This window comes from Lissotriton helveticus, chromosome 12, assembly GCF_964261635.1.
Source record: "Lissotriton helveticus chromosome 12, aLisHel1.1, whole genome shotgun sequence".
Classification (NCBI taxonomy): Eukaryota; Metazoa; Chordata; class Amphibia; order Caudata; family Salamandridae; genus Lissotriton; species Lissotriton helveticus.
The window spans coordinates 793170307-793180842 of NC_136073.1; the positions used below are offsets into that span (position 1 = coordinate 793170307).

The following is a 10536-nucleotide window of genomic DNA, read 5'->3' on the forward strand; positions in this document are numbered from 1 at the left end:
CCGTTTTATCGGAGTTAAGTTTGAGGCAGTTTGATGACATCCAGGAGCTTATCGCCTTCATTCCCTCTTGAAAGTTGGCGGCGATAGATGCTCCGTTGTTGTGCACTGATAATACTAATTGGGTATCGTCAGCGTAAGTTGTCAGGGCAATTCCATAAGATTATATCACCCTCGCTAAGTCCGATACATAGATATTAAAAAGCGTTGGACTTAGCGAGGAGCCCTGTGGAACGCCGCATGGGAGGGAGAAGGTCTGGGAGGTGAAATTACCCATCTTGACAGTCTGGGGGCGATTGGCTAGGAAAGAGGCAATCAGGTCTTTAGCTTTGCCTCTAAATCCTAGAGCTGAGACACGGTCGATCAGAGTGACATGATCGACCGTGTCGAAAGCCGCAGAAAGATCTAAGAGTATTAGGACTGCCGCTCCTCCCATGTCCATTGTCGTTCGAATTTCGTCAGCGGCCTTTAGCAGTGCTGTCTCCGTCCCGTGTCCCTGTCTGAAGCCAAACTGAGTGTCATCAAGTAGGGTGTTGTCATTGATGAATTTCGAAAGTTGAATGTTCATGGTTTTTTCGAAGAGCTTGGCTGGGAAGGGGAGACATGCGATGGGTCTGTAACTGGAAGGGAGCAGAGGGTCCAGGGTGGGCTTTTTTAGAAGTGGCTTGATGATAGCCTCCTTCCAAACTGAGGGATATATTCCTGTTGAAAACATGGCATTGCAGATGGTAGTCAGCGCGGGGGAAATAGCTTCTGGAATTAGGTTCAGGATAGCAGGGGGACATGGGTCGAGGGGGGATCCGGATTTGGTGCTGGTTATCAGGCGTTGAATATGCTTCTGGTCAATGGTGTCGAAAACTGATAAAATGGGCGAAGTATTTATGGGGAATGCCATAGGCGAAGGTGAAGGGGAGGAATGAGAGAAGGTAAGGAAAATGGAACTGACTTTTTCCTCGAAGAAGCTGGCCAGAGCATCTGCTAAAGCCTGGGAACCTTCTAGGCGCGGGGCAGGGGGGTTAGACAAAGTGGTAACCACCCGAAATAGTTCTCCAGCTGAATTTTTCACCTGATCGATTTGGGAAGTATAGTAAAGACTTTTTTCAGCAACTATTAGTCTTTTATAGATGGAGAGAGCATTTTTGTAGGTCGTTTTGTCTGCGGAGTTGTAGTTGCGACGCCACTGTCTTTCAAGATTCCTACAGTATTGTTTCTGCATCCGGAGGGCTTCAGTGAACCACGGGGCTGAAGGTATTTTCCTGTTTCGATGGGAGAATTTTATCGGAGCAAGTATTTTACAGGCAGTATCTAGATTCGTCAAATAATTGAAGGACGCTATAATAGGGTCCTGCTCACCGGGGACATGATTCTCCTGCATCCTCTTTGCTAACTGAGCTGTGTCGAAGTTTTTCCAGTCTCTATGGGAAGATTGATTGGGGGCAGTGGGAGTAGGTTTGGTATGGTTTGTTTCAACCGTAAAACAAATCGCTGCATGGTCTGTCCAAATGAGGGGGATAGTTTGGGTGACTGTTACAAGGGGACTATTGGTAAATATACCGTCTAATTTGTGGCCTGCCTGGTGCGTAGGAGAGTTTATCAGTTGTAACAGGCCAACAGCTGATAGGTCTGTGAGTAGCTGAGTGGTATCGTGGTTGTTGGTGACTTCTAGGTGAAAATTAAAGTCACCTAGTATGGTGAAGTGAGGGGAGTCTGCAGCTGCTTCAATTAAATTGCCTATATTGGCGAGAAATTTGGCTCTTGACCCCGGAGGGCGATAGATTAGCATGCCCTTGAAGGATGATTTGGCCGTGAGGCATAGTGTAAAAATGAGAGACTCATATTCAGGGCAAATGTAAGGTTTCGTCGTGAGTTTGAAGTGGTCTTTGTAGATTATAGCAATGCCACCCCTTTTTTTTATTGGCCTGTCTAATCTGCAAACATTGTAGTTAGTAGGAGTGGCTGCTCTAAAGTCTGGTCCGGAGGCTTCGTCCCCCCAAGTCTCTGTGATGAACAAGAGATCTAGGTTATGCGCGTCAATCAGGTCGGCGATTTCTAATTTGTGCTTGGGGAGGGATCTTGCATTTATTAATGCAGCTTGAACCAAAGGGGGGTCGGTTGTAGATGGTTTCGCAGCAGCTATTGTGCAAGTAGGACATAGGACTGGGCCCAGGATTGGGCTGGAGTATCTGAAATGTGGTAGGACATGAGGTAGGGTAGCTGGAGGCCTCAGTTGTAGTAATTCGGCAGAGGTATATGTCCGTCTCACCGTATTAGTAGGTCGTGGAAGTGGAGCAGCAGGGGGGGTAGCCCCTGGCCCGTCCTCGGCGCGGACGAGCGCAGACGAGCTTGCATTAAGCGCGCCTTCGGCGCGCAATCGTCGCGCCCGCTGCGCTCGTCCGCTGCGCTTCCAGTATTGACACATGTTAAATAGTGGGTGCTCTGGCTTCAGAGGGGGTGTGGCCAGCCGAAGTGGGCGTGCCTGGTGACTCCCTTGAGCGAGGTGATGGCGGCAATAAACAAGCGTTTACAACCGAGACAGCTATTCAATCAGCTGCTCGGTGTGCTAAGGGTGGTTGCCTGGGACAATAGCAAGTGCAGAGTAAGTTTAAAATCACATTATACAATTTTAAAAAAATAGCGAGTTATTCCCTTTCCACACTCCCGGCTTCCGCCTCAGGAGAGTCTCTGTGAATGGAGCAGCGCTAGCGTTCAGCGCGCTCTATTTGTGTCGATGGGAGGGGGCGTGGCCAGCCGAAGTGGGCGTGCCTGGTGATTCCCTCGAGCGAGGTGATGGCGGCAATAAACAAGCATTTACAACCGAGACAACTATTCAATCAGCTGCTCGGTGTGCTAAGGGTGGTTGCCTGGGACAATAGCAAGTGCAGAGTAAGTTTAAAATCACATTATACAATTTTTTTTTAAAAAATAGCGAGTTATTCCCTTTCCACACTCCCGGCTTCCGCCTCAGGAGAGTCTCTGTGAATGGAGCAGCGCTAGCGTTCAGCGCGCTCTATTTGTATCGATGGGAGGGGGCGTGGCCAGCCGAAGTGGGCGTGCCTGGTGACTCCCTCGAGCGAGGTGATGGCGGCAATAAACAAGCGTTTACAACCGAGACAGCTATTCAATCAGCTGCTCGGTGTGCTAAGGGTGGTTGCCTGGGACAATAGCAAGTGCAGAGTAAGTTTAAAATCACATTATACAATTTTAAAAAAAATAGCGAGTTATTTCCTTTCCACACTCCCGGCTTCCGCCTCAGGAGAGTCTCTGTGAATGGAGCAGCGCTAGCGTTCAGCGCGCTCTATTTGTGTCGATGGGAGGGGGCGTGGCAGCCGAAGTGGGCGTGCCTGGTGACTCCCTCAAGCGAGGTGATGGCGGCAATAAACAAGCGTTTACAACCGAGACAGCTATTCAATCAGCTGCTCGGTGTGCTAAGGGTGGTTGCCTGGGACAATAGCAAGTGCAGAGTAAGTTTAAAATCACATTATACAATAAAAAAAAAAAATAGCGAGTTATTCCCTTTCCACACTCCCGGCTTCCGCCTCAGGAGAGTCTCTGTGAATGGAGCAGCGCTAGCGTTCAGCGCGCTCTATTTGTATCGATGGGAGGGGGCGTGGCCAGCCGAAGTGGGCGTGCCTGGTGACTCCCTCGAGCGAGGTGATGGCGGCAATAAACAAGCGTTTACAACCAAGACAGCTATTCAATCAGCTGCTCGGTGTGCTAAGGGTGGTTGCCTGGGACAATAGCAAGTGCAGAGTAAGTTTAAAATCACATTATACAATTTTAAAAAAATAGCGAGTTATTCCCTTTCCACACTCCCGGCTTCCGCCTCAGGAGAGTCTCTGTGAATGGGAGTGTATACACATTTCTTTAAGATATATATATATGCTTCTCTATGAATCTCAATGATGAAGCAAAAAGATAATATTTGTGAGTGATGAAGTTGTCATATAGAATAGTGGAAAGTGTCATTTATTTTTGTTGAGTGTGTCCTTTAAACTATGGCATAATCTTGTATTCAATTCAGTATATAGCAACTAGCGCTTTTGACCATAAGTTGTATTTAATTAGTTTAGGTTCATGCATAGTCTCATGTATTTGCAAGACATAATTTATATCTGAAGTAAGGAACATGCAAGATACAGATTGTACAGTAATGTTTCACGATGGGAAACATCCATTACAACACAGTCATTACATCGCACTGCTTTTACAATGCAGCTGTTACAACGCAACTGCCTTTACATCGCACGCCATTACAACACATGCCATTACAATGCATTTCACTACAACGCTTGCCATTACAACGCATACTATAATAACGCATGCCATTACAATGCATTAAGTAATAGAGATTTTTTACTTAAAGGGTGGGTATGGGTTTTGGGGTAGATGGGAATAGTAAGTTTTACCCCTACACTATCCAACACTTTCCCTACTGTTTCACTCACTGGAGTGGAAATAGTATTTTTTACCCCTACACTATCCAACACTTACCCTACTGTTGCCCTAAAAGTATTATGCGTTGTAATGGTATGCGTTGTAATGGTATGCATTGTAATGGAATGAGTTACAATGGTAGTTTTAAAAAATGCGTTGTAATGGCATGCGTTGTAAAATCATGTGCTGTAATAGTAGTTGCAATGAAAAAACCACGTTGTAAAAGCAAGCGTTGTAATTTTTTGCGTTGTAACGTCATATATTCTTGTACAAATTCCTCAGTTGGCTGTTGAATTTCTTTCATTGAGGTCAGGCTGTTGTTCAGGATTCCATCATGGAGAGGGTTGCAGGTGGTCTTCTTACCTGTTTTCATCCTGTCTCAGAACACTTGCCTCCCTATCCCTGAAATGAATATTGAAAACACTAACAGACTTTATCTGATAGGGACAAACATATGCATACAGTGTGTAGTGTTTCTACTGTTCTTTATAACATGTATAAATTATTTTAAGAAAAATGTGAACTTGTGAGCATTAACGTACATTACACCAATAGAAGTTGTGAACCTAGAACTGATTTAAAGACAACTTTGCAGCAAAGTTTGATGGTTTGATGGCCAAAAGATTAATTTTTAAGTCCCCTGGTAGCCATCTTGCCATGGTAGTTATTTTACTGCTCCAAGATGGTCACAATGTTTACAATCAGTCAGCAAATGGCGCGGTAACACTGTGGTAATAAAAGCATCCGAAAATGCATGATATTAGGAAAGTAACCCTTTGTTCTGTAGCTTTGGTTTTGCTAGGGCTTTCATTTCCCCTTGCTCTGTAGTGCGCAAACAAACATTGGCAGTAAAAATGTAACTCCTGTTGACTGTTCCAGTTCCTAATTTTTTTCTGCCCCTGCTTCCTCTTTCACTCTTCTTGTCTTTATAATTTTCCTTTGTATCCAATGATAGTAGATGTTGGACTCCTTGCCCACACTATAAGCTTCATGCTTAATATTGGAACCATTACAATATGCCACCATTTTTAACACTAAATTAAGTTTATCATCTTATTAGTAGGTCCTGTTGCACTATTTAGATACAAGAATTTCATTGGATACACTGCCTGTTCTCTACTGAAAAGCTAGTGAATGTAACAAGACTAAGAGGAAATGAAAACCTTTTTGTAAATTATTTGAATACCCACTTCAATTTCATCGAAACTCATCTCCGCAGAACAAAGTATTGCAGAAGATGACTGAGTAGTGAAATTTATTACTTGTGATATAGGTGGGTAACTCCTATATTTTATGTTATGAAATTGTGAAGCGCGCAAATACCAAGTTTATCCTGGCGCAATAAATGGGTGGGAAAGCATCCTGAGGAATGTTTGCAGATGGACAACTCAGTCAGTTGAGTGAACAGCCAGGTTTTAACTTTTTCCTGAAAGTGTAGAACATAGCTGTACTTTTCACTAAAATTGGAAGCCTATGCCAAAGTTTGGAAGACAAATATGAGAAGGCGTGACCACCAACAATTTCCTTACCAGAGTAGCTTGATGCAGATCTGGAAAGAACAACAATTTTCACTTCCCTTCATAAGATGGCTTTTCAAAAACTGTAATTTCTAATCTAAGTTGAAATGAACACCATCATGACTTTATTAGAAGGTTCTTCATTCCTCTTTGTAACTCTGGCTGAAAATCTGTTTTTCATTTTTAACCAGTTTGCCTACTTTATCCTGATGAAGCAAAAACACACAAATGACTGATGGAATGAAGAACACATCTAACATTCATCCCAGATACAGATCTGGGTTAAATCCATCAGCTGTTTGCTCACCACCCCAGTTTGGACCCAGTCACATGCAAATCAGTCTTGACCCTGCTCCCCATGGGAACAGTCCAGCCTGACCTGCCAGGCTAGGTCCTCCGTCTACCGAAAAACAAGCCTACTGGGCCCGGTTTGGGGTATCACCCCTCATCAGCCAGGCTCGCTTGAATCCAGTGGTATGGTGAGCGAGGGACTCACATCTAGGCATATCCTTCCCGCTTAGGGTGAAAGAGCAAAAAACATACAAATGATGGACGAAATGCAGAACAAATCAAACTTTCACCCTCCATCACAGATCTGGGTTAAATTTATCATTTATTTTGCTCACCACGCCATCCGAGTTTGGACCCAGCCATATGCAAATCAGTCTCAACCCTGCTCCCCATGGGAACAGTCCAGCCTGATCTACAAGGCCCTCCCTGGACCGGAAAACAGGCATCCTGGAACCAGATTCAAGCTAGAATGGATATTGAGGGCTTGGCCTGGCCTGGCAGGTCAGGCTTGACTGTTCCCGTGAGGCACAAGGTCAAGACTGAATTGCATATGGCTGGGTCCAAACTGGAATGGAGTGGCGAGCAAAACAACTATAGATTGAGCCCAGATCTGTGACAGGGGTGAATGTTTGATTTGGTCAGCATTCCATCCATCATCTGTTCTTTTTGCACCAAGGGTAGGGTGGACTGATATATTACCACCCATCACAAATATGGACTATGTTTGACAACACCGGCAAAAGAACCTGAGTGAAATTTAGATCAGAAAACATGTATCATGACTTCTTCCTTTCACCTTCAAGCCTTCATAAGTAATTTCAATGTCAGCTTAACCAATGCATATATTTACCTAGAGTTTGAATAGTTAGCACTACCACCACCAAATGTTAGCTTCAAAGCTAAAGCTTGGTATTGAGCTTACTATAGTTAAGTACCACTCCACAGACACCAGTAACAAGAGCCAAAAACTATGTAAACAGATTAGAGATGGTAATATCTAAAATGATAATAGAGAAATTGACCCAGGACAGCAGCAGCTGATTTTAAGCTTCTAACTAGCAGCTTTGTGTCCAGGCAAGGATAATTTGGTTCGAAGAAGCTTGAAGGAGAGGTCGGTTGACCATTAGGACATCCTGCAGAAGTGTGTTTTCAGCATCCTTAATAAGAGTCGGTTGTTTAATGTTTGAATTGTAAGGGAAGAGAGTTCCAAAGAAATGGCCCCGGCACTGGAAGGGATCCTGCTAATGAAATTCTCCTAGCACTACGATCAAAAGGACACTAATTTCTGATAAATCACTATTAGGTGTCCCCATATTCAACTACATTTGAAAATTGAATGGGACAACGAGTGGCATAAGTCTTTTGAAAACTATGGAATACAGATGTGGTGCTAAGACAATACATTTCGGCAGCTGTTTCATCCCTAATAAAAGTAACTTCATAAATATGTGACATATACTTTTAAGTGCCGGTAATCAGCTGGTTCAAGGTCATCTGTGGAATATGAAAAATGACTGTACAATTGTGGCAAATTAGATAATATCAAACATAGAAAAGTGATGGGAGGAATGCTTGCAATCACTGGCAATTGCTCTGGGTAGAATTCCAATCCATTGTTCTTTTGCCCACCATGCCAACTATTTTTGGACTCTGCCATATGCAAAGTAGTCTTGACCTGTTCCGATAGGAACAGTCCAGTTGAACTGCCAGGCCAGGTCCTCTCTGAACTCGAACACAAGCAACCCAATACTGGTTTCAGCTTCATTGGAGGGCTCGTTGGTTATTTGTAGCTTGGTTCCAATGGCACATTGAGCACAGGACCCATGTGCAGGCATATCCTTGCAACTTAAGGAATTACATGAAACACAGAGATGATGGGTGGAATGTTTGCAATAAGTCTCACCACTGGAAATCGCTCAGCCTAGCATTCCCAACAGGCATGCTCAGTTTGGACACATCCACATGCAAATTAGTCTTGATCCTTCTCCAATCTGAACAGTCCATCCCAAACTGCCGGTTCAGGCCCCCTACTAAACTGGAACACAAGCAATTCAAGACAAGTTTTGCGCTGAATGGGCATGTTTGTCGGGTGTAGCTTTGTTCCTTGGCACAGAGGGCACGGTAACCACATCTAAGCTTACATTTGCAACTTAGAACATTACTTCAAATACAAAAAGGTAATGGTAGGAAAGATTGCAGGTAGCCTAACCACTGGCAGTTGTTCAAGGTTGAATTCCAACGCATGGTTCTTTTTGCCACCTTTGGTGTGGGTTGCTTCTAGTCCTTTCTGGACGTGGCCTTTCTTGCCAGTTTGCCGCAGCTTTTCCCGTGAGGAGCATGGTCAGTACTGATTTGCATAAGACACACCTTTGTCTAGAGTGGCATTGTGGGAGAAAAATGATGGACTCAATTGCAGCCCAAGGGATTGCCACTGGCTGAGATTAAATCAAGCATTCCACCCATCATCATGTTGTTATTGAAATTAGATCAAATCCAGTAGTACTGATGTGGAGTGACAAACTGTCTAAATTCAATTTGCTTAGTCACAGAGGAAAAATTAAGATACCAGAAACATTTACTTAAAAATTAACAATTGTGGGACTGTATTTATTGATCTTTCCTAAGCTATCATGAGGTTACATCTAGACATAATTAATGTCTATGCCCCATGTGGGGAGTGCCATAGTCGAGTGCCCATAGTTGGCTATGACATAAATAAGTGGAAGAAAGCATCAGCGCTTCTATCAAAGATGTCAGCTAAAAGCGTAACACTTGTCTGAAAGAAAACTTACCATGGGGTTGCAATGCCTTATTTTGAAAGCAAAGTTTAAGCTCGAAATATATAGCCCAGCTTGTACAGGTGCATGTTCTCATCTGTTTCCGGATCCCTATATATTGGCTGAGTTGATTGAGCATGGGTTCAAGCGGGTGGAAAAATCATGTTTAAAGTGCATAAATTGGGTGTCTGTGCATTTAACAATATGTTTGTATACAGGGAAAAGCGGTATTACCAAGCCAGAAATGGGATAACCCTACCTATCTATACAATAGTCTATGTCCATTACTTATCTATACAATAGTCTATGCCCATTAAAACCATAAAATGTTACTCTAATACATTTGCACTCATTTTAAGACCATCACTTTGGACAACCCAGATACTGAAAAATGATATTACTACAACAATCCAACAGTCCCTCAGTAACTCACCAACCAAAGGCTAGTTCATTGTGTGGATTTTGACAGGCTCTTTACCACAGTGGAATGAACCGATGCTTGAGTACCATTTAAAGCAGTGGTACTGAGCTGTGTCTCTGATCTCTGCATCCTTTATAATGAGCTGATACTGGGTTCCAGCGCTGTTTACCGAGGCGGTAAAATGGGAAGAGGATACGCCGGGTCCATATCCAGGGACGGAGAAGCTCTTATGGTGGTAGAGAATGAGGGTAGGAGCTTCTCCGGGGATCTGTCTTAGGTATGATAGGCCATTGCCATCGTCTGCTTCAACCTCACAGCCTATGTTGGCGCTTTGTCCAAGACTGACCTGGACAGCAGGAGATATCACAGGTTTCTGAGCCTGAGCATCTGAAAAGTGAACATGAAAATCAGAAGATTGATTGAAATAACAGTGCAGAATTGATCAATTTCACTTCATGAATGCTATCAAAAATCAAATATCCATCAGTCCTTGTCATACGTACATGCAATCCACAAAAGGGCACATGATGCCACGATCTGCAGCAGTCCCATCTCTCCAGTTGTGCAGTTGACTTTTTGAGGTCTGGTCTTTAACTATAAAATTCAAAGTCGATCGAGCTGCATTTTTATGCTTTGAGTACCAGAGGGCATTGGGGACATAAGGCGAGGTATGCAAATATGAAAGCAGACTTCCTGCAATAACTGACTATTGGCACCTGTTAGTTACACTTCATTTTGACTGTGCATGTGTTTGCCATCTGAGGATTTCATGTTCAGAAATGAGCAGAGAAAGAAAAGAAAGATGCAGGTTTTGGAAGAATTGTCTTCTCCATAGCGAGGCACTCATGTCACCGGAGACAAACAAGGCGTGTGTTAAAACTAAGAACTAGCATGTTAGGGAACAACATTTGTTCCAAAATATATTTAAGCAGATGTCAATGCCTTCAGATACTAATACCTAGCGACGTGTGTCAAAAATACTGCTTATTTTCAAGCACTGCCCTGATTAAAGCACTATGAATACCCATCTATATGATTTTTTCTATTTTTGTCATATGTCAAGCCCTCAACTATTTGCTTTATATTAATCGAACAAGAG

At 43.5% G+C, this 10536-nt stretch overlaps 1 protein-coding gene across 1 annotated transcript in view; it reads right to left on the reverse strand.

Annotated features, from left to right (window-relative positions):
• LOC144798358 (immunoglobulin kappa light chain-like) overlaps positions 1 to 10056 on the reverse strand; it is a 52196-nt gene extending 42140 nt beyond the window's left edge. The window contains exons 1-2 of the mRNA XM_078669193.1: positions 9941 to 10056; positions 9502 to 9824 (exon numbers count right to left, since the gene is read on the reverse strand). Of these exons, the coding sequence (XP_078525319.1) occupies positions 9502 to 9824; positions 9941 to 9989 (372 nt within the window). The 5' untranslated portion in view covers positions 9990 to 10056. The remainder of the gene's footprint in view (positions 1 to 9501; positions 9825 to 9940) is intronic.
• Between the last annotated feature and the right edge of the window lie 480 nt (positions 10057 to 10536).